General features: G+C 57.6%; 3 protein-coding genes across 3 annotated transcripts; 2 read left to right on the top strand and 1 right to left on the bottom strand.

Annotated features, from left to right (window-relative positions):
• The first annotated feature begins 8982 nt into the window (after positions 1-8982).
• HMG20B (high mobility group 20B) lies at positions 8983-15028 on the top strand. Its single transcript, XM_064469278.1, has 9 exons — positions 8983-9164; positions 11247-11352; positions 11514-11717; positions 11940-12060; positions 12178-12230; positions 12548-12623; positions 12942-13157; positions 13549-13681; positions 13884-15028. The coding sequence occupies exons 1-9, from the start codon at positions 9127-9129 to the stop codon at positions 13894-13896; spliced, it is 960 nt and encodes a 319-aa protein (XP_064325348.1). The 5' UTR covers positions 8983-9126; the 3' UTR covers positions 13897-15028.
• A 193-nt stretch (positions 15029-15221) lies between these two features.
• GIPC3 (GIPC PDZ domain containing family member 3) lies at positions 15222-18013 on the top strand. Its single transcript, XM_064469971.1, is given in 9 exon segments — positions 15222-15247; positions 15335-15572; positions 16066-16186; positions 16189-16247; positions 16545-16689; positions 16692-16718; positions 17216-17328; positions 17550-17631; positions 17706-18013. Coding segments are annotated over 9 exon segments (963 nt in total). The 3' UTR covers positions 17858-18013.
• A 168-nt stretch (positions 18014-18181) lies between these two features.
• TBXA2R (thromboxane A2 receptor) lies at positions 18182-19947 on the bottom strand. The gene is given in 4 exon segments (XM_064469546.1): positions 18182-18519; positions 18521-18670; positions 19054-19397; positions 19400-19947. Coding segments are annotated over 4 exon segments (1068 nt in total). The 5' UTR covers positions 19857-19947; the 3' UTR covers positions 18182-18402.
• Positions 19948-27702: the final 7755 nt, after the last annotated feature.

The raw sequence follows: 27702 nt of genomic DNA, 5'->3' as shown, positions 1-27702 counted from the left end.
TGCCCCACATGATGATGTCATCAATGTATTGAAGGTGTTCTGGAGCTTCTCCCTGTTCCAGTACAGTCTGAATCAGTCCATGGCAAATGGTAGGACTGTGTTTCCACCCCTGGGGCAGTCAATTCCAGGTGTACTGGACGTCCCTCCATGTGAAAGCAAACTGTGGCCTGCGCTCTGCTGCCAGAGGGATTGAGAAGAATGCATTAGCAATATCAGTTGTGGCATACCACTTGGCTGCCTTGGACTCCAGTTCGTATTGAAGTTCTAGCATGTCTGGCACAGCAGCACTCAACGGTGGAGTGACTTCATTCAGGCCACGATAGTCTACTGTTAGTCTCCACTCTCCATTAGACTTCCGCACTGGCCATATGGGACTGTTAAAGGGTGAGTGGGTCTTACTGATGACTCCTTGGCTCCTCAGTTGGTGAATGAGTTTATGGATGGGGATCAGAGAGTCTCTGTTGGTGCGACAGTGCCGCCGGTGCACTGTTGTGGTGGCGATTGGCACCTGTTGTTCTTCGACCTTCAGCAACCCCACCACAGAAGGGTCCTTCGAGAGGCCATGCAAGGTAGACAGCTGTTCAGTTTCCTCCGTCTCCAAGGCAACTACACCAAAAGCCCACTGGTACCCTTTTGGGTCCTTGAAATACCCTCTCCTGAGGTAGTCTATGCCAAGGACGCACGGAGCCTCTGGGCCAGTCACAATGGGGTGCTTCTGCCACTCCTTCCCGGTTAGGCTCACTTCAGCCTCCAATACAGTTAGCTCTTGGGATCCCCCTGTCACTCCAGCAATGCTGATGGGTTCTGCCCCTATATAGTTTGATGGCATTAAGGTGCACTGTGCGCCGGTGTCCACTAAAGCTTTATACTCCTGTGGGTCAGACATGCCAGGCCATCGGATCCACACAGTCCAGTAAGCCCGGTTATCCCTTTCCTCCACCCGGCTGGAGGCAGGGCCCCCCTAGTCCTGATCATGGCAGTCACAACTCACTTCCTGCAAATGTGAATCAGGAGTCCCTCTATTACACTTAGAAATAAAATCTGCGCTTCTACTCCTCTGTCTGGGGACTTGCTCGCTGGAAACTGGAGCAGCAGCTTTCCTGGAAGAGCCTCCCTGAGTGACTGTTCTTCCTTGCAGTTCATGTACTCGTGCCTTTAGGGTCGAAGTAGGCTTGCCATCCCACCTCATCATGTCCTCTCCGTGGTCACGCAGGTAGAACCATAGGGTGGCCCGTGGTGTGTATCCCCTCCTTTGAGCCAAAGGACGCTTATTCCTAACAGCTGAGACACTGCTCTGTCGAGGTGGGGAGTAGGACAGATCTTCTTTGAGTTGCTGGACCTCTTGGGATAGTTTCTCCACAGCAGAGACAAGCAAGGAAGAGAGATTTGTGTCGTAATCCTGGAGTCTATCAATCACCTCTGCCACCGTTGGTGTCTCGTCATCTTTCCAGGACATCACTGCCAATGAGTTTGCATGCGAAGATGGTGCGCTCTGTACAAACGTCCGCCACATGGGTCGTGTGCACTCGGCTTCATCTGGATCTTTGGATGTGTGGGAGACTCTAGCCCGGGAATGGCTAGCAGAAAGAGGGCATTGAAGTAGGAAAACAGGCTCCAGGTCGGAAGCGACCTTGGGCCCAGCTGTTGGTCAACAGAAGAATGTGAGGCCAGCTGGTGTTTTACAAAGGAGTGTGAGCCCAGCTGTTGCTGATCGGTAAAAGAATGTGAGAAACAAGTAACTGCTAATTGCAAGGCTGAACACAAGAGATAAGCATGGGAGGAGTTGGCATTTACCTCCCAGCCAAGGATGAGCTGTGCTTTTGCAATATGTATGTGCTAATTAACGAACGGTATAAAAGATGTTTGCTGATTGCCAATAAACGAGACTTGCTGATCATCATCGGATGGTGCCTGTCTTCCGCTGGTTTTCTGTCAGGATGACTGTTGATCGTCCAGGTCACCATAAATCACCTCAAGCACAGCTAATTCCCTTAGATACTGGATGCCTTTCTCCATAGTTGTCCATTTTCCTGGGCGATATGTAACATCTTCTTTAAAGGGATACCTTTCCTTCACTCCAGACAGGAATCGCCTCCAGAGGCTGAGGGCTTGTGGTTTTTTTCCAATTGCTTTGTCAACGCCCCCTTCCCCAGAAAGGGATCCCAATTGTTTGGCTTCTTTTCCCTCTAGTTCCAGGCTACTGGCCCCATTATCCCAGCATCGGAGCAGCCAGGTGACAATGTGCTCACCTGAACGACGGCTGAAATCTTTTCACATATCTCGCAACTCGCTTAAGGACAGGGATCGGGTGGTCTCTATTTCATTTATTACTTCTCCCTCCTCTCCCCGCGATGGCCCTGGTTCTTCATCATCCCCTTCTAAACGAGTTGATGTCCACTTCCAAGATTTCGTCTTGTGTATGGGGGCAACTGATACTGGTACGGGTTTATTTTCTGAGCTAGCTCTGGTACTTGTTGTGGGATTGTCTACAGGGCCAGTCACTTTGCATTTCAATCCAGAGACATCCTCTTCCCCCTGGGGGCACTGAATACTGTTGAGCAGGGCTCGGTATGCATGGGCCAGACCCCAGCATGTTGCAGTTATCTGTGTCTCTCTGGAGTTCCCAGCGTAACAACATACTTTCTCCAAATATTCTACTAGTTTTTCAGGATTCTGCACCTGTTCGGGGGTGAAACTCCAAAACACTGGGGGTGCCCACTGCCCTAGGGATTTGCCCATGCTATCCCACATGCCCTGCCACTCGTAACTATCAAGCCTCGGGGCAGATTTCTGGGTGATATTCTTAAGTTGCTTACTCAAAACCAAAACAACCTGTCCAAAAACTAACAATAAGTGCACCTTAACCACCCAAGGATGTTCAAGATACAAAGACATTGTTGTAACAAAGGCACAGACATCATAGAACAAAGTTGCAAAGGTATTATTCTGTATTTCCTCCATATAAAATCTCTCCGAGGAGGAGGTATAATTGCTAATTGCCTCAACAAGGTGGTATCCAAAGTACAGTAAGGGTTTCAGCAAAAACCCCAAATACCAGATAAAGCTGAAAACGAGTGTTTGTATAACAAACCTTGTAGGCAAAACATTACTAATCACAGCAGAACACAGCAGACTCAACAAACCAACACCGATTTTTAACACCAACTGCAAAAAGGACAACATGGTGCTGTGACCAGCAGCTGTTGTTATCTCCAACCCTTGAGCCCCACGTTGGGCGCCAAAAAGACTGTCGTGGTTTAGCGGCAGCTCAGCCCCACACAGTCGCTCGCTCACTCCCCACCGGTAGATGGGGGAGAGAATCAGAAGGGTAACGCTCGTGGGTTGGGATAAGAACAGTTTAATAATGAAAATTAAAAGAAACAACAATAGAAATGCAATGTAAAGGAGAACAACGAGAGGCGCAAAGCCCCGGGGGAGGGGGGGGAAGGGAGGGGAGAGGGGGAACGAACCGCCGGAACAAACTGCCCGCGCCGCAGCCGCCCGCCGACCCGACGCCGCGCCGCCCCCGCGCTGCCACTGCCCCCCCTCAACATACTGGTCATGGTGTCACATGGTATGGAATGAACCTGCCATTGGCCAGTCGGGGTCAGCCGCCCCCACCATGGCCCTGCCCCTCCCAGCCCCCCCCGCCACGCGGCAGAGCGCGGGAAGCTGGAAAGGTAGCCGACCCCCACAGTGAGGAGAATTAACCCCTTCTCAGCCAAAACCAGCACAGAGACGCAGCACAGCTGCGGAGCAAGTGTGGAGTTCTGATCCGCAGCTCCATGTTCTCCGCGAGGAGAGCGGCCGGAGACTAACGAAGCATATGATAGATTTTGGAACAGTGTCATTCGAACCAAGTGTTAATTTTTGGTGTCCTATACACGGACCTGGGGATTTCTCATATAATCCAATCTTTGTTTACCCAATGTCAAGTAAACTGGTCTGACTGGGATAAGATCGAGCATTCAAGTAAACTTAAGCAGGCAATCTGTGGGAATTTAGGAAATATAAAGAATCAGTAGAAAGCGCGAAAAGGGAAAATATAAAAAGCTCTCTGAACGGAGCACGAACTAGTGTCTGTCCGCTTTGTAATCATTGCTGTTTGCCAAAAGGACTGTCGTGGTTCAGCCCCAGTCAGCAACTGGGCACCATGCAGCTGCTCACTCATCCCCCACCCCTACCCCATGGAATTGGAAGAGCAAAAGCAACAAAAAAGAAAACTTGTGGGTTGAGATAAGAACAGTTTAATAATTAGAATAAAATAATAATGATAATATAATATAAAGGAAAAGGAAAAATATGGTGAAAAGTTACCGAAGTGACCCTGTGGGGGTAACCAGGCATTTGCAGTTCCTGGTAAAACACCATAATCCTGACTGGAGTGATATTCAGTTGTTATTAGACCATATGACAGAAACTGAAAAACAGCTAATCTTAAAAACGGCCCAAGATCTGGCTAATGATCATCTTAAGGGTACGGGAGGGGACATAAAAGAACACTTTCCCTTACAAGATCCACATTGGAACCCTAATAGAGGGACCCACATGAGGTTATTGAATGAATACAGGGACTGGATCATAAAGGGAATGGAGCGGGCCATCCCTAAAACAATCAATTGGTTAGCCTTATATACCATTCAGCAAGGCCCAAAGGAAATCCCCTCAGAATTTTTAGATAAGTTACAGGACACTACACGGCGACACACTCCTCTAGACCCAGGATCGGAGATAGGAATCCAGCAGTTAGTGCCTCTATTCATTGGACAGTCAGTAAGTGATATCTGGAGGAAGTTGCAGAAATTGAGGCCAGCAGAAAGTAGAAATTTGGAGATTTTATTAGATGAAGCATGGAGAGTGTTTGGCAATAGAGAAGAGGAGGACCGAAGGAAAGACAAGCAGGCTTTGGTAGTGGCACTACAAGAGAGTAAAGGATTCAAAAGTGGTAGACCTAAGAGGCTTTTGGGAAAGGACCAATGTACGTAGTGTAGACAGGGGACATTGGAAAAAAAGAGTGTCCAGAGAAATGGAGAGGGAAGGGAAGGATACAGGCCCATGTCGAGGACTGATGGGGACCTGGGGAATCTACCCTGGAGGATCCACTGGTTACATTAAAGCTAGGGAAACAACAGGGCATGGAATTTCTCGTTGACACTGGGGCAACTTTCTCGGTTTTAAATCAAGCTCTGACACCTGTAGATGATGACTTTGTAACAGTAAGGGGAGCTACCGGCCAGAGTGAAAAGGCATACTTTCTAAAACCTCTTAAATTCAAATTAAGGAAACAATTGGGGATACACAAATTTTTATATATGCCTAATTCGCCCAGGCCTCTACTAGGGCGAGATCTATTAGAACAATTAAATGCAGAAATAAAATTTGAAAAAGGGAAAGTGGAACTTTGAGTGGGAAATGATCAGCTAATTGAAATTTTGAGTCTGGCCCTCATAAATACTCCTGTCAGCTCAGGAATACCTGAGGAAGTCCAGAACCAAGTGTATCCAGGAGTATGGACCTCGGAGATACCAGGAAAGGCAAAAAATGCTTCTCCAATAATAGTCAAACTCAGACATGTGGGGAACTATAGGATTGAATCAGTATGTGTGTTTCATGATAAGTTGTTTGAGATAGAAAGCGGGCTGGAGGATTATGGGTATGCGATGGAATTAGCTTGACTACAGACCCGCTGATGGAAAATTACAGAGAATCTGCAAGTCACTAAAGAGGAGGAAGAAAGGCGAAAGACATTTCTACTTTGAGAGCAAACAATAAAACAAGAACAAGGAACTTTGGTATGAAATGCAGAACTAGACTGCTTGCTAAGGAAGAATCGTAACCCGTGACATTAACTAAGCAGTTATTGAAGCTTGTTTACAAGAGCATATAAAAGCGCAGTGACTTAAAAATAAAGTTGAAGCTTGCTCTATCACTCACATTGAGTTGGCTGCTTGCTTTCCTCGCTCGCCGCACAGACAGGGAGCGAGGCCTGTAAGGATTAGACAATACCCCCTTAGAATGGACGATAGGGAAGGAATCTGACCAATAATTGACCGGTTTATCAGGTATGGACTATTAACGGAGTGTGAATCGGAATACAACACTCCCATTCTACCGGTCAAGAAGTCAGATGGCAATTATGGAATAGTACAAGATCTCAGAGCTATTAATAAAATTGTTGAAGATCTGCACCCTGTTGTGGCAAAGCCATACACATTATTAACTAAATTAGTACCCGAATTGGCTTGGTTTACCGTATTGGACCTGAAAGACACCTTCTTTTGCCTGCCTTTGAGCCCAGAAAGCCAGTTGCTATTTGCATTTGAGTGGGAAAACCTAGACTCTGGAAGAAAGACACAATTAACATGGACTGTGTTACCACAGGGTTTTAAGAATAGCCCCACTCTTTTTGGGAATCAATTAGCCAAAGACTTGGAACAATGGGAGCGGCCACATGGAGCTGGGGTAATATTACAGTATGTAGATGATCTGTTGATAGCCACCGAGACAAAAGAACTGTGTATAGTATGGACAATTAGTCTGCTAAATTTCCTTGGACTTAATGGTTATTGAGTCTCTCCACAGAAAGCCCAAGTAGCTCAACAGCAAGTAACTTACCTCAGATATGAGATGACTGCAGGCCAACGGACCCTGGGGACAACGAGAAAAGAGGCTATCTGTCAGACCCCTCGACCGCAGACAGCTAAAGAGCTCCACATGTTCCTAGGAATGACGGGATGGTGTCGCCTATGGATATATAACTACGGACTCATGGTAAAACCGCTTTATGAATTGTTGAAATCTAATCAAAAAACCTTATCTGGAGTAAGGAAACAGAAAGAACATTCCACCAGATAAAGAAAAGGCTAATGGATGCCCCTGCTTTAGGGTTACCAGATACTACTAAGCCTTTCTGGCTGTTCTCTCATGAGAAGCAGGGAATAGCCCTAGGAGTCCTAGCCCAAAACTTGGGACCATACTGAAGAGCAGTGGCATACTTCTCTAAACAGCTTGATGAAGTAAGCAAAGGTTGGCCTAGCTGCTTGAGGGCAGTAGCAGCAGTGGTGCTGAACATTCAAGAAGCATGTAAGTTTACACTAGGCCAAAATATTACAGTACTGGTATCTCATACTGTATCAGTGGTATTAGAGGTGAAAGGAGGACACTGGCTCTCACCACAAAGGTTTCTTAAATATCAAGCTGTCCTGGTGGAGCAGGATGATGTGGAAATAGTGGTTACTAACATTGTCAATCCAGCATCTTTTCTTAGCGGGGCTACAGGAGAACCAGTATCACACGACTGCTTGGAAACGATTGAAGCCGTCTACTCTAGCCGATCCGACCTAAAAGAAGAACCACTGGAAGATGCAGAAGATTCCTGGTACACTGACAGAAGCAGCTTTGTTCAACAAGGCATCCGCAAGGCAGGATATGTGGTAACCACTACAGAACAGGTAATAGAGTCTAAAGCCCTTGTCCCAAACACCTCGGCACAGAAAGTGGAAATAATAGCTCTAACTTGAGCATTGGAACTAGCGAAAGAGAAGAAAATTAACATCTGGACAGACTCTAAATACTCCTTTGGGGTAGTCCACGCTCATGGAGCTGTATGGAAAGAAAGAGGACTCTTATCTACCAAGGGAAACATATAAAACATGCTGAAGAAATTCTTAAGCTCTTGGAGGCAGTGCAGCTACCTGAGAAGGTGACTATTATGCACTGTAAAGCTCATCAGAAAGGGAACACCGCTCAGGAATTGGGCAACACCATGGCGGACCACGAAGCCAAAAGAGTGGCTGAGAAAAGTGATTTAGGGGTGCGGTCTTTGGTTCCAGACGGTAAAAAACAAATTGATCGTGAACCCAGGTATTCTAAAGAAGATTGGAAACTAACTGAGGATTTAGATGGGAAAATAGAAAAAGGTAGATGGGCAAAGACTCCACAAGGTAAAATAATAATACCATTTGTATCGTTATGGGCCGTAGTCATGGCAGAGCATAGAAAATCCCATTGGGGAACGGAGGCCTTGTATAAATACTTGAGCCAGCTTATATTTGCCCGAAACCTGTATACCACTATCAAACAAATAACACGGCAGCGTGAGGTCTGTTTGCAGAATAATCCTAAAATAGGCCCTAAAGTTCAGCCCGGACAGATAGGGAAAGGAAATTATCCAGGGCAACAGTGGCAAATTGATTTCTCAGAACTCCCAAGAAAAGGGGGGTTTTGATACCTGTTGGTCTTGACAGACACCTTTTCAGGGTGGTCAGAAGCATTCCCTTGCCAAACTAATAAAGCTAAGGAGGTAACCAAGGTATTACTGCAAGAAATAATACCGAGATTTGGAGTTCCCACGGTAATCATATCAGATCGGGGGCCACACTTCATTGCAAAGGTCGTCCAAAAGGTTAGTACACTTTTAGGAATAGATTGGCAACTACATACCCCATATAATCCACAGTCAAGTGGTTAAGTGGAAAAGACGCTGGGAGCAGTGAGGGAACACTGGAGCCACCGAACCGCGGCGGGTCGGTTACGGTGGACACCCCTGCCATGCCGTTGCCCCTTTAAGGAAGGGCCCTCCCCACAACACGTCCCCGGCCCCGCGCCGATTGCTGATTGGCGGGCAGCCTCAACCTAGCGTGCGCGCGCGCGCCGCGCCATCCGGCCCCGCCTCTTCCTCGTCCCGCCCCCTCACCTCTGACGTAAACCGTTCCAGCCAATCGCGTTAGACTGCTCTCTGCACGGCTTGGCTCCAGCGGCCAATCGGAAGCGCCGAGACGGGCTTCTAGTTTACATAATAGTAGAGGGGTATGGTTAGATGAGGAAGAGTGGTTGAGGGGCGCCGGGGAGGGGAGGGGAGAGGAGACCTCGAGAGCTGGGGGCGGGCTTACCCGGGGGCCCGGGCGGGAAGAGACACCGAAAGGGGGGCTGGCTGGGGAGGGGGCGTCACTGGAGGGTGGTCCGCGATGTCACGGCCGGGGGGGGGAAGAAGCGCCTCTCCGAGGGGGTCATTGGTGGGGAGTGTCCGCTAAGCTGCCCCCGTGGAGCTCCCGCAGCACCGGCCGCGTGGGTGCCAGCTCGGCTCTGTCCTGCAGGGTGCTGACCGCTGGCACGGCCCCCGGCGCCATGGCCCACAGCGCCAAGCAGCTGCCGGCTGGGATGCTGTAAGTGCTGCCCCCCCGCGCGCCCCTACCCCCGGGCTACGAACTGCTCCGTGGTCCCGTGTCCCCTGCCGGTCCTGGCTCTTTGTCTTTTAGTCGCTTACTAAGGGGTGGCCGCTCTTCCCTTGCAAGCCTTGGAGGGGGTGGGAGGGGTGGTCTTGTGCATGGTTCGGGGACCCTACTGCCCTGTGGCGGGCTGCGCCGGTCTCCCCTCGCCCGCCTGACCTGTTAGCTTGTGCTTCCCCCGAGGCCGATCGGTACTGGGTAACAGAGACCTGGTGTCAAAGAAGTGTCTCATGAGACTAAGACCGGCGAGGTCTTAGCTAACGTGGGGTGAGCTGCGTGCTGTCCCGAGCTGGCGTCGACCGCAGTCCCTCCCGGCAAAGAGGCGCGAGGGCGGAGGCTGCGGCACCTCCGGGACAGGCGGGTGGGGGAAGCGCCTCTGAGGTGGAGGGAGGCAGATGCCAGAGCGAACTGGCCACGGGAGGCTCAGATAAGAGGAGGAATCTTGCCTGAAATAACTTTTTAAAGCATCCTTAGGCACATGGGGAATCTGGATTACGGAGGGGGGAGGCAGCGATCTGGCGTGTGGTGGTGGAGGGTGTTGGTGCGTTTCCAGCCGTGGTGGCTGAGTGTGGTGATGCTGCATGGGCATCAAATGTTTCTGTTAGAGCTGATAAATCCCAAGGCTGGCTGTGCTCGTGCAGAGCCTCAGGGATGTTTTTTTTTTCCTAGAAGATGGAAGAAGAGATGGTCTTGCACCTTCCCATAGGCTTTTGTGTGAACGCAGGGCTGCAGGGCAGCTGGTCAGGCTCAGATCCTGATGGGAAGAGTTTGTGCTGGGTGCCCACTCCATTGCAACACCTAGTGCGGTTACAGGCGGCGTCCCCAGGGGCGTATGGAAAGTGCCCCACCAAATTAACTGCAAGGGTGTCTCGTCAGGGCGATAACCTGGCAGTGGTAGGTTGGGGTCTCCGAGGGGATTTGGGTTTGCACCAGGTGTGTGATGTGACGAGCAGGTCAGTGTCGGTTTGGCCTTTGGTACGCAGCGGTGTTTTTCTTTACTGGGTCTTGTGCTTGGCCTGGTGATAGTTACCGTGTCTCGTGACTTGGATGAAACCCAAGTGAGCGCTGCTTGCTGCAACGCTTGAGCCCTTTGTGGCTCCCCCAATGCGAGGGGCCCGGCTACTCTCTGCCAGTGGATCAGCCCCTGCTCCATTGGAGCGCCCCTGGGGACCAAGGGGTGCGAGCGGGGCAGGGGCTCTGCTGTGGGATGGAGCTGGCTGGAGAAGGGGCCGGGGGGCTCAGGGAGCCCCAGGGGGATGCTGCGGTGGGGTGGGGGGGGGCTTTGCTGGACCTATGCCCTCTGCTGAGGGCAGATGCTGATCTGTGAAGATGAGGGAGTAAGTTGGGGAGAGGGAGTTGGGGCTGCCAGCCCTGTGTTGGAGCTGCTCAGTGTGTCTTGGCAGTGGCTCGGTGGTGGTGCAGGCAGCAGGAACCTGATGGAGCGGTTGTGGCTGGAGTGGGTCAAGCCTGCACCAGTGCCCTGCCCTCGTCCTCTGCCTTGAGGGTTCTTCTTATCCCCAGCAGTGCTTGTCCAGGGTGTGGGTGGTGCCCCTGGAGCCAGGATCCAAACCCCTGCAGCCCCTCCTCCCTCGCAGAGGAGGATCAACTGGTTCGTGCTGCTTGGGACTCCTCACTGAGGTGTGCGCCTGAGCCCTGGTGGCATGTGGGGATGCGAACATCGCTGTTACCTGCCCCCAAGAGCAGCACCAGTGGCCCCTGGCCCCCTTTCAAATGTCACTGAAAGGTCCCCGGGTTGTCACTGGACCTTAGGGCAGCTTTTGTGTGCCCAGGACTGTTCTGCTTGCCTGGTGCTGGCCTCTGCTTGAGCCCCATTGCTCAACTGTGGCCTCCCCTCACAGGGTAACAGGGGCTCCCCAGGGCTGGCAGCAGGTTTGGGGGCTGTTTGGCCAGGTGGGAGCTTGGGGATCTGGCGAGTGCAAGGCCGTGGTGCCAGGGGATGGGTTGTCATCAGTCCTGGAGGTTTCCCAGCCCCTTCTGATGGGTACTCTCTGGCTGCAGACATGCCACAGGCAAAGCTCATCATGGAAACTTCCTGGTGACCATCAAGCAGGAGAAGGGAGAGTCGGCACAGATGAGTGGTGAGAAGCTGCATGGTGAGGAGGAGGTGAGCTCCAGTGCCTGCACCCCTCCCCACACAGCCCAGACCTTCCCTCAAGGGATGGGAGGCCCAGGCAGGTCTGCAGGCTGCTCCCATGTCCTGTGGGTGTGATGGATCGTGCGCTCTGATCCATGCCGGGTTGTCCCTTTCCCTTTGCTGGGTGCCAGCCGGTGAAGAAGAGGGGCTGGCCCAAGGGCAAGAAGAGGAAGATGATCCTTCCCAACGGCCCCAAAGCCCCTGTGACAGGCTATGTGCGGTTCCTGAATGAGCGGCGTGAGCAGATCCGCACACAGCATCCTGACCTGCCCTTCCCGGAGATCACCAAGATGCTGGGGGCTGAGTGGAGCAAGCTGCAGCTTTCAGAGAAGCAGGTACCGGCCCCCAGGGGAGACCCCCCCAGGGCTGGGCAGCACACTCTGGGGCCTGCATCCCAAACCCCTTTGCTTGCTGCCTGGTTGCAGCTCCACAAAGGGAGCTTGTCCCAGTATTGGCAGGCTGGCGAGCAGAAGGTGGGCCTCAAGTAGTGAGGAGGGGTCAGCAGCCCCCTGGGGAGCCCAGGGCTGGACCAGGCTGAGGACCCTCTCTGACTCTAGCGGTACCTGGATGAAGCAGAGCGGGAGAAGCAGCAGTACATGAAGGAGCTGTGGGAATACCAGCAGTCAGAGGCCTACAAGATGTGCACGGAGAAGATCCAGGAGAAAAAGATTAAAAAAGGTGAGTTGTGGCAGCAGCAGTTGCCAGCATTGCTGCCAGGATCCAGCTGAGTGCTGCCAGAACACTTTGAGGGATGCTGGGCTGGCTCCTGGGGGTAACCTCCTCCCTTCTTTCCAGAGGACACAGGCTCTGCAGCAGTGAACATCCTGCTGAATGGGTACCCGCACAAGGTAAGGCCCTGGCAGGGCTACCTGTGTGGGAAAACTGAGGCATGTGGCACTGCTGGGTTTGTCTTGTGGGAACCAGGCTGGCTGCAGGTTTGGGCAGAGGGAGACTTGTGGGTTGTGCTTCAAGGCACCAACTTCCTGTTGAAGTAGAGCCTGGAGTGGCAGGAGGCAAAGCACAGCCATCCTCTGCCCATCCTCTGTGCGTGCCCAGGCAGGGTCACCCCTTGCCCTGTCCCTGTGCCTCCTTTCTGCCCAGCCCCAAGGAGGTGGGGTCCCCTTTGGGCTCAGCCCTGCTCGATCTGTCCACTCCTGTCCCCCAGGCTGGCGAGTGCAGTGACGCCTTCTCCACCTTTGATGTGCCCATCTTCACAGAGGAGTTCTTGGACCAAGACAAAGGTGAGGGGCTGGTGCTGTGGGGTGGGGCTGCTGGTGCTGCAGTGTCTTGCTTGGGGGACAGCTGCAGCAAGCAATGCTGCTGCCGGAGCAGCCTGCATCCTGTGGGACAGGCTCACAGCTGGTGCTGGGCGTGAGATCCAGGCTGTGTGAGGCTATCCAACCTGGTGAGGCTGGATAGGGGGACCAGGTCCTGGCTGGAGCCCCAGGGTTGGTGGTGATGAGCCTCTTGGAAGAGTTGTGGCTGGGGAAGGGATTGAGTTTGGGATGGTGGGGACAGTCAGAGGGGCCGCCCCTGCTGATGCCGTGTGGTCCTGGCAGCCCGGGAGGCTGAGCTGCGGCACCTGCAGAAGATGAACAGGGAGTTTGAGGAGCAGAATGCCATCCTGCAGAAGCACACGGAGAGCATGAACTGTGCCAAGGAGAAGCTGGAGCAGGAGCTGGCCCAGGAGGAGAGGCAGACCCTGGTCTTGCAGCAGCAGCTCCAGTCTGTGCGGCAGGCCCTCACTGCCAGCTTTGCCTCCCTCCCCATCCCTGGTGAGTTTGGGCCAGCTGTGGGGACCAGCCTGCTGCTGGGACCTGGTGACTGCGTGGAGGGGCACTGTTGGGGGTCTGCATGTCATACAAGTGGGGGCAATGGGGCGGTGAAAAATGACTGTCTGCTGATGGGGTGGGATCCTGGAGTACTTTGTGGGGCTCTCTGGGGAGCCCAGGGATGTGACAGCCAGTTAGTTCTCCTATAATGGTGTAGGGCAGGCTGGGAACTGTCCTCTTGAGCCATAGTCACAGCTGCACCCACAAGGCAGAGATTAGCCCAAATCCTGTTGTTCCTGGGCTTGTGTCAGTGCACCTAGTGCTCAGGGTCCCTTCCCAGTCACCAGCTGGATGGGGTCTTGCTGGCTCTGCTAACTAGGCTGCTACCTCATAGGCACTGGGGAAACCCCCACACTGAGCACTCTGGACTTCTACATGGCCAAACTGCACAGCGCCATCGAGAGCAATCCGCTGCAGCATGAGAAGCTGGTGGTGCACATCAAGGAGATCCTGTCACGGATAGCTAGGTGAGCTGGGCAGGGCTGGGCCAGTGCCCAAGGACCCTCCTGCCCTGGCCAGCACTGGCACCACTGGGCCAGCCTGTGGCAGGGTAGGTGATGGGAGCCCAGCAGGGAAGGTGTGGGCAGAGGGGTGTGTTGCCCCTCCAGGCAGTTGTGGGAGAGAGAAGCCAATGCCCTGTAATTCAGCCTTGCTTTTCTCTCTCTTCAGCGAACACTTGTGAAGAGGCCCAGTCTGTCCTGGAGCCTGGGGCTGGCTGGACCACAGCCCTGTCCCTTGGAGCTCATGTGAGGTACAGTCTTTGCTGGTGGTCCGGCTGCTTCCCCCTCCACCCCATGCACCTCACTGGAGAAGTGGGCTGGGACCCTCCCCAGCCTCAGTGCAGCTTGGCCCTGTGGCCACAGCATCTCTGAGGACCTTGAGCTTCTGGGGACCAAGCAGTGACAGGGCTGAGAGACCCCAGCTGGTGCGGTGCTGGGCGAGGTGGTCAGTGGTGGGTGTGAGCACATCCCCCTGCTCTCCTGTGAGCTCCCTAGCTCCTGCAGCTCTGCCTCGCTGAGCCAGAGGCTCCCCAAAGGCTGTCTGGTGGCATATGAGGTGCCTGCAGGTTACTTGGCCTGGAGTGAATCAGCCTCTTCCAGGGTGACCCAGGTGCTGCTGTTAACAGGCCTGTGATGAAAGGGAGGCAGCTGGGTACCCTGGGAGCCCCCGGGGCTTGGCACTGCCTCCTGGTCCCTAGATCAGCCCATGGAGCCTCTTGGTCCCCTGTCCTGCAGCGGGTGAGGTGGCAGGCTTCCTTCCCCGTGCCTCTTTAATCTTCCCCTTTCTGCTCCCCTGTGGGTTCCTTCATCCCCCTGCTGCTGTCACCCTGCCTGTTACCTCTCCTTCCCCCATACCTCTGGGACCAGGCAGGGCAGCTCCTGCCCTCTGCAGCAGTGAAGGCAAAAAGAACTCTTCATGCTTGAGGAGGAGCTGGGACTGACCCCTTCTTCCCCGTGGCAGGGAGCCCATGGGGCAGTCAGTGCACAGGCTTTTGGCTCCTACCTCCCTGCCTGAGCCTGTCCTGCATTGTGGAAGCACTGTGATGGCAGCTGTGTCCTGGCTGTGCTGTGCTCGGGTTGGCCAGCCTCAGGGCTGCCTGTCACTAATCTTGGACTGTGTAATTAGAGAGCATCTTATTTTCTTACTAGCACTACATTGATCTGGCCCTGGCTTTAACCCAGGGCTGGTGTGTGACTGCTTTTCTCTCGCTTGTGAGGTCCATGCTCTGTAGATGAGTTTCCTGGTTGCCATCTCCTGGTGGCCACTTGGCTTGGGATTGAGATGGGAGCAAATAAATGTGGGAGAAACAACCAGCCTAGGCTCTGTGCGTTCATGCTCAGAGGCAGCTTCAGAGTTGCTCCTGGCTCTGATCCTGGGGGCTTTGGGGGGTGGAGCAAGGGTGATGGCCCTGAGCTCATTGCTGCAGCCTAGCTGGGGTGGGTGCAATGGAGGTGGCTCTGTACCAGCTGCTCACCCACCTCCTTGAGCCTGCATGGGGCCCTTCCTATGTGGCAGAGCTCACCTGATCCCAGGTGGGTGACCTGTGTCATCAGATTGGATTCCCAGGCCTGGGATCCCCTTAGAGCCAAGCTGGGAGCTAGCACCCATCTATAATTCAGCAGCGTTGGCAGCAGCAGGTGTGCCCAGCAGGCCCAGGAGGGCAGCCCCATGGAGAACAGTGTGGGGCAGGAGCTGGGGACCCCTGAGCTACCTGCTGCCGAGAGCATCCCAGCCCCCCAGTTGGTGTTTCACATGCAGCTGGCCCATGGCAGCCCCACAGGGTACATTGAGGGCTTCACCAACGTCAAGGAGCTCTATGCCAAAATCGCTGAGGTCTTCAGCATCTTGGCCACTGAGGTGAGGGGGCTCTGGCTGCTGGGGTGCAGGGAGGGAGCTTTGCACTCAGACAGGGGGATGTGGACCCTGTGACACCATCCATGGCCAGCCTTCCTGTAGGTCCCCAGCTGCTTGCAAATGCAGCCCCCAAAATGACCTGGAAAAGAGTTTTTTTTCTCAGGGCTGTCTTGTCTTTTCTGGGGAGTGGGTGGGTGGCTCTGTGCTGCAGTTTGTGTACACACACACATGGGAAAATACACACACACATGGGAAAATACACACACACACACACACACGCGTGCGGAGCTGGGGCTGCCTGTTCCCTGGCATGGAGCACAGGGTGGTGCAGGGCTAGGTCCCCCGCCAGGCTGGGTGTCCCTGGACCCCTCTGCTCTGGCAGTGCCCAGACCTGGCCTGATCCTCCCATAGCCAGCTTCTGCCCCAGTGCTGCAGATGCCCACACGCACCCTGCTGTGGCATTCCCAGTGCCTGATGATGGGGTTCCCTGGGGCAGATCCTCTTTTGCACACTCAATACACACAAAGTGGACATGCAGAAGCTGCTGGGGGGACAGATTGGTCTGGAGGACTTCATTTTTGCCCATGTCCGGGGTGAGATGAAAGAGGTGGAGGTGACTAAGAGGATGCATTTGGCCTCACCATCATGGCCAATGGGGCTGGCTATGCTTTCATCAAGGTGAAGCACACACCCCATTCTGGGGCCACACTGGGGTTGGGGGCAGCTCTGGGTGTGTGGCTGCACAGGATGACATACCCGCTGGCATTCCATCCCTGGGACTGTGCGCCTTCCCTGACTCCCCTCCCCTGGGTCCACTCTGGCCTTGGGGAAGGGGTTTCTCTCCACTGCCTGACCCAGTTGCTAAAGGACACGGGACCATGGAGGTGCTTTCGTCCAGGGTGGGCTGGGGACTATGTCTTTCCTTCCCATGATGCCATTTGTTGTGTGTACCCCATCCCCTTCTGCGGTCCCCAGAGAATCAAGGAGGGGAGCATCATCAACCACATCCAGACAGTGTGCGTGGGCAACAGCATTGAGGCTATCAACAACCACACCATCGTGGGCTGCTGGCACTATGAAGTAACCCAGATGCTGCAGGAGCTGCCCCAGGCTCAGCCCTCTGCCTCGTGCAGCCCAAAAAGGTCTTTGGTGAGTCAAAGGGGTCTTCCTGCTCTTGCCCTGGGGACTGGGGGATCCCTGCAGGGAGTGTGAGGAGGCCAATCCCCTGTGGTCCTCCTGCTCTTCAGCCCCCTCCCCAGACACTGGGTCCCCCCCCCAGGGTCTGCCACCCCTGCCCTGCACCCCCACCCTGTGTGTACACGGCAGCCCTGGAGCACACCTGCCTGGGCACCCATGTGGGCAGTCCTCGGGGGTGGATGTGTGTGGTGTCCTTACAGCTGTTTGTGCTCCCTGTGGGCGCCCCCAGTCCTCTGTGTGCATTGTCCTGGGTACCTGTGAGCACCTTTTGCTGTGCGCATCCCCACCCTGCACCCATGGGTGCCCCTTATGCCCACACTGCCTGTGAGCGGCTGCTCCCCCTGCAGTGCCCCCCACCCCGGGGTGCTGGGACACGTGTGGGCTGGTGTTGAGTGATGGCCAGGGCAGGGAGTGCTAGGCACTGCTTGTGCCCTCACCCTGGTGTGCAGACATGATTGGGCAGCGGACATGGAGCAGCAAGTCCCTGGGCAAGAGCAGAGTGGCCAGTGGGAAGGAAACACTGTGGCTGTGGGCACAGGGCCCAGCCACGCTGGAAGAGGGGGTAAGAGACCCCTGCCCTGAACCCATAGCTGCTCATGCCATGCCCAGGGTGGGGATGAGCATCCTCATGTCCCTGTGTGATTCCTGAACTGTGCCTTCCTTGGGTGTATTGCTGGGTGCCTGTGTGTGCAGCATCTCTGTGTGTGGCTCCATGGGCATCAGGGGGTCCCTGGACTGTGCCCCCATGCCCTGGCACCCACCCGCTGGGCCTCTCACCCCCAGCCCAGCCTCTTCAAGGAAGAAGCTGCCTGCTGGGTAGATGACCTGCTGGAGAGCTACGTTGACCTCCATGACAGTGAGCTGGGTGAGTGGGCAGGGGGGTGCCCATCCCAGACACCGCCCCCACCCGCAGCTGACCCTGCCTCTCTTCCTCTCCAGCCTCAATGATGGTGGAGGCAGCAAAGGAGAGCCCTGGTGAGGCCCAGCTCGCCCATGGCTTGGACTTGGTGCTGGGTGAGTTTGCCTTCCCCCAGGAGTTTGTGGCTGAGGTGTGGGCAGCTGTCTGCCAGCCCAAGGCGGGGCAGGAGTAGCTGGTGGGGCAGCAGGGCCCCTCACCTGCATCCCCACCCCACCTGTGGCTGGCAGTGCTGGTGGGGGTCCCCATCCTGCCCCCCCCCCCACACCCTCCTGAGCTGCACCTAGGTGTGTCACCTGGGGGGGGGGGCAGTGGGGCACCCAGCCTGCACACCCCCACCTCCAAAAACTCCTCTCGCACACTCCCAAAATGTGGTAGGAAGTAACCGCAGCTCATTAAAGCAGAGACTGGAGGAGAAGGGCTGTTGCTCTGGCTGGCAATGGGGCTGGGGCCTGCCAGGATCCCCCCCAGGTGTTCACCCCCAGCAGGCACAGAGCAATGCGTAAGCTGTGTTTTATTGGGGTGGGGGTGTGTGTGTGCTTGTGTGTGTCACTTGGATGGGGACTGGGGGGACAGCCCTGTGCCCCCTGCCACCCCCTCGGGTACTGGGCTTGGGGGAGTGTGGAGAGCCCATGGATGCAGGTGATGGGGACAATTAATTAACCTGGGGGGGATGCCTTATCCCATCCTATCCCCCCCCGTGACTGTCCCTGGGGACTGCTACTGCAGGACGGAGTTGGCGGTGAGCTTGCGGCGCAGGGAGGGGTTGAGGCCTGGGCAGAGGGAGAGGATGGAGGGCCGGGGGCGCAGGCTGGGATAGACACGCTGCAGTACGGCCCCGTCAGAAGAGGATGTAGACCCAGGGGTCCAGGATCTGGTTCCAGGTGACCATGCGGATGTAGATGAGCAACATCTGCATCTCCACGGGCAGCATCTGTGTCTGGCTGCTGGCTGGCAGCTGCTGCAGCACTGTCTGGATGATGAAGATCTGTGGGGGGGAAGGGGGCAAGGTGTCAGCGGGGTGGGGGGGGCCATGTAGAGGTCTTGAGCTGCCCCAGGGTGGGGGAGATGATGAGGGTCCAGGCTGGGTATTGAGCCTGTTGGAGAGGGGTACAGGGCTGGTTTGGGGCACCTGCTATTGGGGAGCACCTACTCTGCGTGTGAGCGGTGCTGAGCCCCGGAGCCTGTCACCCAGCTGCCAACCTAGAGTGCAGAGTGGTGGTGGTGGGGGGCACCAAGACCCAGGGCCTCACCAGGAGGGACATGGAGGGGGAACACAGCAAGACTTGGGACCTCACCAGGAAGAACATGGGGGGAACACCAAGATGGAGGAGGGATGTGGCGGGGGAACACCAAGACCCAGGGCCTCACCAGGAGGGGCATCCAGCAGATGGTGGCAATGATCATGATACCCACGAGCTGCACCATCACCTCCACCTCGCTGTCCCGGCACTGCTGCACAGACTTGTGGTTATAGTAGACACGTCAGAGTGTCACAACACTGACTGTGTTGAAGATGGAGAGCAGCACAGAGAAGATGCCCAGCAGGGTGAAGAGCAGGCAGAAGATGACATTGCTGGTGTCGGGCAGGAGGGTAAGGAAACACCAGGAGCCAGGGTTCTGCAGCGTGTACTGCCCCAGCACTGGCAGCAGCCCCATCAGGCAGGAGAAGCCCCACGCCAGCCCCACGATGGAGCAGGCGCGGTGCTTGGAGATGCTGGTGAGAAGGGATGGTTGATGCCAAAGAACCGCTCATCAGCCATGGTGGCGCCCAACAGCAGTGGGCACTGCCCAAACAAGACCATGGAGAAGCCAAGGAAGTTGCAGCGGTGGCAGCCAGGGTCCACCTCGGCCCAGGCAAACTTGATGAAGTGATAGGGGATGATGACAGAGGCTGTCACCAGCAGCCCCATGAAGTCTGTGACCACCAGCCCACAGAGGAAGACAAGGAAGGAGGAGCAGGCCCAGCTGGACAACTTGCGGGAGGAGCTGAGCAGGATGCAGAGCGCGAAGAGGTTGGAGCACAGACCAATGAGGCTGAAGGCAGTGGAGAACCAGGGCGAGGTGATGCTTGTCTGCGTATTGTTGTGGCTGCCACTGCTGTTGAACACACTGAAGCACATGTCTGACTGGCCAGCCATGCTGCTGGGGGTCACCATAGCCCCCCACCCCATCTTGCTCCTTCTGGTGGCTTCAGGCACCCTCCTGGCTCAGCTCCATGGGGTGTGTGTCCCCTGCTGATGCTGGCACTAATCCAACCTTGCCCTGTGGGGATAAGGATGGGGATTTAGGGCCAGTCCCCCATGGCCAAGCCTACCCATCATCCCCTGTGACCCTGGAAACGTGGCATCCCACAGGCTGTGGTGGGGGACCCCACACCAGGACCACAGCATCTGCTGGGATTAACCATCCCCAGCTGCAACCTGCATGGAGCTGTTGCCAGCAGGCTCTAATGGGTGTTTGGAGAAGCAGGCACCCACAGCTTGGCTCTGATGGCACGGGCTCCCTCCCGCCCTGGGGAGGACATGGCTAGATAGCCCTGTGGCCATCCGCCCTCCTCTGAAGGGTGGTGTGTGCAGGCACAGGGGCCAGCAGCACAACCCCCTCGCCCAGCACCTTCCCCTCCACACCCCTGACTCCATGGGGAGAGGCCCTGTGGCCCTGTTCCCCCAGTGTGGTGGGGAAACTGTAGCCATGTGCTACACACACCACACACACCCCCCCCCGGCACTGGTGCTGTGGCCACTCAACAGCTGTGGGCCAGGCAGCTGCCTTGCACATATGCCATCCCTGTTCTCCCCCTCCCCACTGCAGCTGGGGGTCGAGGGTTTGTCACCTGGATGTTGGCCCAGTGGCTGTGGCAGGGGGCACGAGGATGCTGCAGTCATGAGCAGCCCAGTCACTGCTACGCTGGCTTGCTGGGCAGTGACCCAGGGCTGGGAAACACCTGGCATCTGGGAAGCACCAGGCCTGCTGCCTCTAGTGCTAATTAAACCAGGCTGCAAATGGGGTGATGCAGGAAGGGATGGAGGCCTGGTGACAGTAGGGACCAGACCCCGCCTCTCCTCCTGGGACCAATCTCTCCAGGCTGTGGATAGCTTTGCTGCCCTGTCCCCACACCAGTGGCTGACACTGGCTCAGTGGCCCCTGTGGCATGCCTGGCTGAATCCTTACCTGCTGCTTCTGCAAAGACCCTGCTGCTGTGCTCCCCAGCCATGGAGGGGTCCCAGCACCCCTGCCTCCCCTTCGTGCAGGGTGGCACTACCACCTGCCCTCCATCTCCATCCCCAAGTCAAACCTCAAGCTGACCCCGATCGGTGCCAAACCCAGCAGCAAGTCCTCATGACCCAGGTGAGCCCTGTGCCACATACTGCAGCCTGGCACCCCCCCACCACTTGCCACCCCCTTTCCGGCCCCTGGCATGAGGGCAGCTGCAGGGCTAGGAGCCGGCACACACACCCCAAGTGCATGCTGATCCCACAGCCTGTCCCGGGGCTGGGATGGGGCCAGTCATTGCAACATCCTCTGCTGGGGCTGCATCTAGGTGGGCTGCAGGGCTGAGGTTACCAGCACCCATCCAGCATGGCAGCACCCTTGCCCACCCCCATCGCCAGCTGCACTGTTGGCCCCACAGCCGCTGGGGAGTGGAGAAAGGCCCTGGGGGTGGTGGCAGGGACACATCCCCATCTCTGTCCCTGTCCTGGCACAGGCAGCTGGCAGAGTGTGGTGGTGATGGCGGTGATTCATTGCCACAGCGTGAGGATGGCCCCGGCTTTTTCCATGAGATAAGATCAAAAACTTGCCACTGTTTTCTCCGGTCTCTGAGGGATGGCTGCGGCAGCCTCCAAGGTGATAGTCCCCTTGAGACATATGGTCAGGCCTTGGTGTGATGGTTCCAGGTCCCCAGGGAACCACCAGCCTTTCCCATGTCCTCTGGGAGGTGGCAAATTGCCCCCCCCCCCCGCCCCACAGTGATGCCGCACAGGTGCCATGGCTCAGAGGTCCTGCTCTGGCTGTCCCTTGCCACTTGCCTGGCCCTGCTCTCGGGGCACTGCCTTCAGCATGTGTCCATCCCTGCCCCGTCCCAGGGTGTTCCCTGCACTCACTCCAGCATGGCTGGGGATCAGGAGCCCATGGGGGCAATGCTGCGAGGACTCACAGCCATGGGATGCTCTTGGCTGCCAATGGGCTCGGTGTAGCAGGCTCTGACTCCTCTCCCCACAGTGTCCAGGGGATCTCCCCACTGTGCCACCATGGCCAGGCAAGGATGCACCAACCCCGGCAGCTCTGCCCTGCATGCCTGAAACCCCACCATCACCCACATCCCCTCCCCTCCTGCCCCAGCACAACTATGACCCAGACCCTCACCCACTGCTGGCAGGGATGGGGACACAGGGGGCTCTGCCCCAGGACCGGCTGCGATGCTGGGGTGGGCTCGGGGGCTGAGCAGCTGGGTGCCGCCCTGCGCAGAGCTGCCTCGGCTGGCCAGCCAGGGCCTGTGCAGCACTTAGAGGGACTCAAATATTAAAGAGGGACCATTTAGCTCCAGCACGGTCAGGAGAAGCTGAACCCTGTGTGCAGCGGAGCAAACCAGAGGCACTTATGGGAAGGGGTTCGTGTGGGGGCCAGGGGCTCCTCATGTGCTGTCTCCCTCCATCGCAGGTGGCCACTGGAGGAGGCAGCACATGGGGACCCTAAGCCCAGTGCCTGTCCCTGCTGACCCCATGCACATGGGTTTGGGGTTACCTGAGCCAGCAAAACCTTCTCACAGGGAGAGAGGGTTTGGCTGTGAGTAAAGGCAAAGGGTGCTGGGGTAAAACCCCAGCAGAGAGGAGCGGTCTTTGAAATGGGCTGCTTGAGGCTGAGAGGTGCTGGCAGCAGCAGCAGGGGCTGGCACAGGCACTAATGGGGTTCTTGGCACTGTGTGGAGCCTGTGGGTTGGTGTTACACTGCAGATGCATCGCAGGCTGCCCTGCCTCTGCCAGGCAATGCTTCCTGCCCTGGCCACATATGAGGTTAGCGGGGGAAAGGCAAGAGGCTAATGGGGAGCACAGGCAGTTGCTCCTTATCAGTGCAGCTCCCGTCCCAGCCCATTGCTTCCCCAAGCTTCCTCAGGCAGGTCTGGGCACAGGGCTGGCGATATCAGGCTGGCGGGGCTGGGAGGGGAGGTTTTTCTGGGTAGTGGGGCACCACATGCCTGCAGAGGAGCCCCAAACTGGGCAGCAGTGACTCCCCCCACATCCATGTGTCCCCTGGGCCTGGGCTCTGCCACCTGGGGTGTGGCACTCAGCCGCAGGGTGGCTGTGCAGAACATGCTGCGGGGCACTTGTATTTGTCCCTCATGTGTCTAGTCCCTCCTTTTTGCTTGCTGGGCTTCTCCAGGGACAGTCCTGTCCCTGGACTTTCTCCACAGTATCCCTTTGGGCTCTCCAGCTTGCTGTCCCTCGCACAGGTGGTCCCATGGGACGCTGTCCCTGCCAGGGGTGGATGTGTCCCACCGCCAACTGCCCCCGAGGCTGGGGCTCTCTGGGCAGCAGAACAGCTCAAGGCCATCGGCTGGGACGGGAAAGGCAATGGTCACATCATGGGGATGGGGACCTGGCAGGGCCCCCCATCCCTCCCAGGAGCCACAACCGTCAAAGGGACATGCTGCAAGGGGAGCTGGCCTGGTCTGGAGCAGGGACATCCCAGACAGGGGACGTCCGTGGGAGGCAGCGATACCCCAGCAGGGATGGTCGCTGCAGGCATGGTGGCTGTCCTTGCCCGTCCCGGCTGTGGCCATGGCGGAGGTCTGGGCTGGCTGGGGGAGGTTGGCACAGCCCCTGTCTCACCCCGTCCCAAGCTGTGCCCAGGGCGCCCGGCGCTAGGCGGGCGCTGGCCTTTGGGGAACGCCTTAGGCACCCTTGGGTGCAAGAGCCGGGCTCCGCAGCGCTGTGCCCCCGAGGCGGCTCCCCGGGGCGGACCGGCAACCAGGACCCTCCCCGCGCCTCGGCGGCACCGCGAGCACCCGGCCCAGGGGACAGACAGCCGGGGGGGGGGGCACCACGTCCCCGCCCACCTCCCTTGGGGTGACCGCTCCCTCCGCCAGCTCATCGTCCCGGGCCAGCCCCCGCCGTCCCACCGTCCAAACCCTGCAGTTTGTCCGTCCATCCATCCCAGCCGCTCCATCCGTCCGCCCCAGTCTCTCTGTCCTTCCATCCCAGCGCTGCGGTCTGTCTGTCCAGCCCCCTCTGTCCGTCCATCCCAGCCTCGTGGGCTCTTTGTCCTTCTCAGCCCCTCCGGCCGCTCCCCCCGCCCCCGGCCGTGCCCCCCCCCGGCCGCCCCACAGCCCCTCCCGCCGCCCGGGCCCTACCTCGCTGTCGGCGGGACCCCCCGGCGCGGCTGCGCCCAGCCCGGCTCGGCTCAGCCCGGCCCCGCCCCGCGCCTCCCGCAACAAGGGCCGGATCCGGCCCCGCGCCCCTCCCGTCCCCCGCTCCGAGGGGGCGCCCCGACCCCTCCCTCTCCGGCCCCCATCGGCCACCTCCGCCGCACCGGGCTGGGACCCCAACCCCCCGGCAGCATCCCCCGGCGCTGGGAGCCCCCCCGCCGGTCCCCGGAGCCCCGCCGGCCCCGAAGGTGGCAGCGCCCGCGGGTGGGACGAGGGGCTGCATCCGCGGCCTCACCTGCCCCGCTCGGCCATGAGAACGGGCTGGCGCTCGGGCACCCGACCCTCTCCCGTCCGTCCCGGCTATATTTAGCGGGACCGGGCTCTTATCCGGGTTACTCATTTGTTTACCCGAGCCGGATTCCTGTGTCCGGAGGGTGGAGGGTCAGTCCTGCCGCTGCCGCCACCGTCCCAGCGGGATGCTCACGGACACAGCTCCGTCCGCTGGCACCACAGCGGGGCCTCGTCCTCCAGCCTGGGAGAGGGACATCCCCGCCGCCCCTCACAGTGGTCCCCGAGAGCCGGGGATGGGGAGGTGGCAGCTCGTGGAAGGAGCGCAGAGGAGGGCTGAGGTGCTACACGGGTGTGAGTGGGTGCCCCCGGCAGCGCCCTGCGCGCTCCCCGCAGTCTGCCCGTCCCTGCCCCAGCGGATGCGGCCAGAGGGTTTTTGCACGCTGGGGGTTTCCCAGCCCCCACCGCTCTGAGCTTGGCGTGTCACTGCGCTACCCAAAGCCAGGCTCCCCGGGTGGCACGACCCCAGGAGCTGCTCTGCTGAGGCGTGGGAGCCACAGGAGGGGCCACGGCAGCTGCCACTGCTGCTCTTTGTGCTATGCTGGGAAGGACAGAGCCCACCATTGGCACCGGCATCTCCATCCTGCTCTGGAGTGCTGGGAGCCTCTGAGCCTGTGGGTGACACAGGGGCGTCCCACGCACCCAGCATCCCATCGAGACCAGTGAGGTCAGGCGATGCTCAGAGGCCTAAGCAGGTTTTCCTACCACCACCTTGGCACTGCCAGGCTGTAGATCCCATTCCTTGATCCCTGGTGTCACAGCAAAAGCCCAGAAGGAGGACGACAGTCACTTGGAGCCAGAGGCCAGCCTGTGGACCTGGAACAGAGCTGGCCTGGTGGGGGGAGCATGCCTGGAGCAGTGGCGGGCCCCTCCATGAGCAGAACCCAGCTCAGCAGCCATGCCCGGATGCTGCTTGGGTATGCCGACCCTCCTGCCGTCGGGGTACAGCTGCACTCGCAGAGGATGTGGGCACAGGGGTGGCAAAGGTGGCTCCACGCCTACTGCCACCAACCCGGCATGAACCCTGCTGAGCCGCTGCCACTGTCCCAGAGCAGAAAAGAGCTGTGCCTCCCAAACCCAGCCCAGGGCTGGGCCGCAGCAAACCATGAGGCAGAGGAATGTAAACAGCCTCCCCTGAAATATTAGGGGAGATGCAGAGAAAAGCACTGAGAGCGGCCAGGGCTGGAAAAAAACATCCTGGGCTTCAGCTGGATCCAGCCCCTGAAGCAGCTGCAGGGGGGGGCCCAGCTGTGGCAACTCCCGGGGTTCAGACTCTGCCTGGTCAGTTGTCCAGGGCTCGACAGCAGGGGCGCAGGGAAAAGGCAGTGCCTGGGCAGGGACGTGGACCCTGTCCAGGCTGGGGACACAGTGAGACATTTTTGGGGGTCATCGCCCCTGTTGTGGTTTAGCCCCAGGCAGCAACCAAGCACCACGCAGCCGCTCGCTCACTCCCCCCTCGTGGGACAGGGGAGAGAATCGGAAGAGTAAAAGTGAGGCAACTCATGGTTTGAGATAAAGACAGTTTAATAGGTAAAGCAAAAGCTGCGCACAGAAGCAAAGCAAAACAAGGAATTAATTCACCACTTCCCACGGGCAGGCAGGTGCTCAGCCATCTCCAGGAAAGCAGGGCTCCATCGCACGTAGTGGTTACTTGGGAAGACAAATGCCATCACTCCCAATGTCCCCCCTGCCTTCTTCTTCCCCCAGCTTTATATACTGAGCATGACATCATATGGTATGGAATATCCCATTGGTCAGTTTGGGTCAGCTGTCCTGGCTGTGCCCCCTCCCAGCTTCTTGTGCACCCGGCAGAGCACGGGGAGCTGAAAAAGTCCTTGACCAGCGTAAGTGCTACTTAGCAACAGCTAAAACACCTCTGCATTATCACCACTGTTTCCAGCAAAACTCCAAAACATAGCCCCATACTAGCTACTACGAAGAAATTTAACTCTATCCCAGCTGAAACCAGGACACCCCCATGTGCGTAACCCAGGAGGGAGAGGGGCTGTGGGCAGGGGGCTCTGCCGGGCAGTTAAGCAGGGAGGGCACCCAACCACTGGCTTTGGGGGTTTGGGTTTTTTCCCCCCCCCCTTTCCTCTGAAGCCAGCCCTGGCTGGGCCTTCACACAGTTCCTGCACTGAGCTCAGGCCCCCAAATCCCCCCCATGCTAAGCACATAACGCACAGGAAGGGGAGGCCAGGGGATGTGCCCTGGTGCAGTCATCAGCCTGGGGAACATCTGGCAGGACAGGGAGGGAGCACCCGCGGGCAGCCAAGGCAGCTGTGGTGGCCGTGGCAGGCGTGGGAGCCTCCTGAGCATGAGCTCCCATGGTGTTTGTAGGGCTGGATCCTGCCAGCAGCGCTGAGACCAGCAAGACGGCACCACTCTCCTGAGCTATGGGGGAAAATAACAGCTACGGCGCAGCCCCCGAGGCCAGGGAGCCCCCCCCAGCAGGGCTGGCTCTGCCCTGAGCCCTTCCACGGTGGGGCTGTACCAGGGGGCAGGATGCAGTGAGGCCCATGGGGAGGAAACAACCTTGTTGCAATAGCTCATGTCCAAGACTGAGGTTTCCTGGAGGCTGCGCTACCAGGCATTACTCTCACCCACATCCCCCCCGCCTGCTTCAGCATGGAGTGGGGACACCCTGAGGGCTCAGGAGCTCGTGGGGATGGGGCCACGTGGGGCGATCCCAGACAAGTGTGGCTGTGCCCCACAGCCCCAGAAAGACCAATACCAGTGAGTCCCAGCTCAGCCCTGAAGTGCTCCCCAAGGTGCCCAAAACCTGCTGCATGTCACTCATGGCCCTCGGGGACCCCTGCCTCAGTGATGGGGGTCTGGGGAGTGTGGCCACCCCTGGCCCAGGGCAGCAGAACCACTCAGGCATGGGGTGGGAGGGACTGTAGGCCATGGAAATCAGATTCATCCCTGGAAGGAGATATCCCATCTAACACCCATCTGTTCCTCCCCCCCAGAGGCAGACGCCTTGAAGCCATTGAACCCTTTTGTTCCACAGCCAGGGTCATGGGAGGTGGCAGCGTTCCCAGGCTGGGGAAGCTGGATCCCGGGGCAGAAATGGGGCTGGCCGGGAGGGCAATGGGGCCAGGGAGGGCAGTGGCAGCAGGGCTGCTGGGGCAGGTGGAGCAAAGGGTGCCACAGCTCCAGCGGGTCCAGCACTGGTGCTGGGAACGCACAGGAGGGGGCCAACACAGGCAGGGGGTGTGTACAGGGTGTGCATGGGGCTGTAACAGGCACTGGGAGCACGCAGGGCTGACAACACATGGGGGCAACGACAGCCCCCCAACACT

This window comes from Phalacrocorax carbo, chromosome 19 (genome assembly GCF_963921805.1).
Source record: "Phalacrocorax carbo chromosome 19, bPhaCar2.1, whole genome shotgun sequence".
In the NCBI taxonomy this organism is placed as follows: Eukaryota; Metazoa; Chordata; class Aves; order Suliformes; family Phalacrocoracidae; genus Phalacrocorax; species Phalacrocorax carbo.
This window is presented reverse-complemented; position numbering and strand designations above follow the sequence as displayed.

Coding starts and splice junctions, on each gene's coding strand:
- HMG20B (XM_064469278.1), top strand. CDS start 9,127: ATGGCCCACAGCGCCAAGCAGCTGCCGGCTGGGATGCT. Junction 12,061..12,177: donor GGAGAAAAAGATTAAAAAAG/GTGAGTTGTGGC, acceptor CCTTCTTTCCAG/AGGACACAGGCTCTGCAGCA. Junction 12,624..12,941: donor GTTCTTGGACCAAGACAAAG/GTGAGGGGCTGG, acceptor TGGTCCTGGCAG/CCCGGGAGGCTGAGCTGCGG.